Here is a 2,451-nt window from a genome sequence, read left to right as displayed (position 1 = left end):
CTGTTCTTCAAAGAACTGACTTAGCTGAATACGAAAAGGCTAAACTTTACAGGTCCATGCTTCAAAGGTACCTAATGTACATGAAGTGGAGCAATGCGGATAAAGGGAAAATAAGTCTGTTTCTACCGGAACAGGAATAGAGTGTGACTACCAAACCCCCAGAAACACCAAAGACCTCAGACTCTGTTGCTCGGGAGGTGATGGATAATGTGAATAAGTATTATAAGAACAATGCACTAGTATTGCTAAATAAGCACGACCAGAATAAAAATGTCTCTTCGTGGAATGATAAAGGGGCTTTTGTGTACAAAGGCTCTGTGGTTAATGGGTCTAACATGCTCGACTTAGTCAGGGCTGTCACCCAGACGTGCTCTGTTCCTAGCAGACATGTACCTAAAGGATGGAATGTGTTTATGAATGTCATGATGGAACTGAACGTATCATCTTCTGTCATGAGCAATGCAGCCAACAGAGATCTTTTGGAATGCCTGAAGGCCTTGACCGCTGACACCAGGGTGGATCGAGAAACGGTGACCCCTTTTTTGCCATCTAAAAAATGAAAATTGGCTTAAAGATCTGAATGGCTCAGTGTGTAATGTTTTTTCATGTTCTAAAATGTTTAAAACTGGTAATGTTTTGCCTTAAAGAAAACATTTCTATACTTTTTTTTTAAATCCGTGTACTTTTTCTGAATTGATCATCTTTTTTTTTAAAACAAACAAACTAACAAACAAAAAACAAAGAACAAAAAATCCCACCAAATATCAGTTGTCTTTAAACCCCTAACCTGGGGTGCTTTATTGGGTAACGTGGCTATGAAAATCTTTGCAAGACACACATATCTGGGCTTGCTGAAACATGTTTTGAGCAAGGCTAAACATGCCCAAGAATTTAAATTTATTTTTTACAAAATTCATCACCATCCGGCCGTTTTGCACTAAGTTGTTAGAATACAGTTTTAAAATCCGGTCAAAAGATAGACCCTTGCTACGCTGATGTAAGAAAAACACCCAGTGATCGCCGCAGGCGATGGAGTGGAGGCCTTGTAATTGTCTATTGTGAAATACAATGTCCGTGTCATTTTTTTTTTTAAATTTCATAATTCTTTTAGGAAACAACACACTGTTCGGGGGGTGCTCATATGAGTCAAAAAACTCTCCATGGTTAAGCTCTGCCAGATACAAGGCGAGCCAATGTTCACCCAGTTGGTTGTGTGGATGCGTGTTGACCACCAAACCTAAGGGTCTCTGAGATAGCTTGCCTCCAGGGAGCCAATCACAGGAGAACACATCTAAGAAATTCTTTTTTGTGTAAAGGTCCGTTGATAAGATATGTGAGAGCTGCACGGTGTTCATCTTCACATGTAGTCAAACAGAACGTTTCTCCTCTGATTATCTCTATGACATTGTCAAAAACCCCAAACATGATCATTTTGATGGTGACCATTAAAGCTTTCCCAAAACGTATTTCTGCTCTCAGGTTCTCGCTTTTAATCAGGGACTAGTGATTGGCGCATTCCTGGTCAGGAGACAGGTCAAAGGCAAACAAGGTGTAACCCTGTGCAAACTCCTCACGGTCGATTAACAGAGAACGATCTTTCATGTGTTTACCAGCCATCTGTATCAGATTCATGTATTCTCTTACGTAGCATCCTGCCTCGAAGTCTGGTTCCAGAGGCTTGGTTGGTATCTGTTCACCAGCCACATACAAAGCCACAAAATTAGTATCATAATGTTTAAAATGAAAGAGATTTTTAGCATAACTTCCACTAAAGGCATCATTATCCACAAACCCTAGGACAAGCATGTTGGGTAACTGTCCCAAGAACAGGTTCTTCTGCTTACTCATCCTGCTGCCCGCAGGGATGCTAAACATTTTCATTCCCACATGGTCCACAGGGTATTTAGCATTAGCGGTAAGCAGGGCCTCTGTATGCCCAAGATGGATACTCAGGGCCACCTGTACTTTCTTCACAAAAAGGGACGCTGATACAATGTACACTTTAAACCATTCAGTCGCACTGCCCATTAAACAGAAAGCATCTTTACTGCACGTCAGTTTAATTTTCACATCCACTCCGTTCAACAAAAGTTTTTCTTGAAAAAACAGGTCGCTATGTAAATGACCCAGCAGTTCTACTATTCTGCTCTGGGCCATCAGCTTTGCACGCCTCACAAACCCTAGATTCCTTCCATCCAACTCCATTTCTTTGTGTGGTCCAGCAGTGTCTTTGTAAAACAGGCCAGCGGAAAATTGTGTGGCGAGGGTGTCGTTGCTGTAACTGAGCACTGATTCTATAAAGGCCCTGTAAGGGTAACAGTTGTTGCTTTGGCTTACGAGGTGGTCTCCCAGTGTGACATCCAACTGACTGAAAATGGAGGCCACGGGGTAATTCACCAGACCCACCGTGGCATCCTTGGCGAGTTCAGTTCCGTCTCCTTTTACAATCAT

At 41.9% G+C, this 2,451-nt stretch overlaps 1 protein-coding gene across 1 annotated transcript; it reads right to left on the bottom strand.

Annotated features, from left to right (window-relative positions):
- Nucleotides 1-1,500: 1,500 nt before the first annotated feature.
- Nucleotides 1,501-2,451, bottom strand: LOC115658803 (uncharacterized protein F54H12.2-like). Its single transcript, XM_030578253.1, has one exon. It carries the CDS (start codon nt 2,449-2,451, stop codon nt 1,501-1,503), a length of 951 nt encoding a protein of 316 aa, XP_030434113.1.

This window comes from Gopherus evgoodei, chromosome 10 (genome assembly GCF_007399415.2).
Source record: "Gopherus evgoodei ecotype Sinaloan lineage chromosome 10, rGopEvg1_v1.p, whole genome shotgun sequence".
NCBI lineage: Eukaryota > Metazoa > Chordata > Testudines > Testudinidae > Gopherus > Gopherus evgoodei.
Note: the sequence above shows the minus strand (reverse complement) of the source record. Positions and strands in the feature narration are given on the sequence as shown.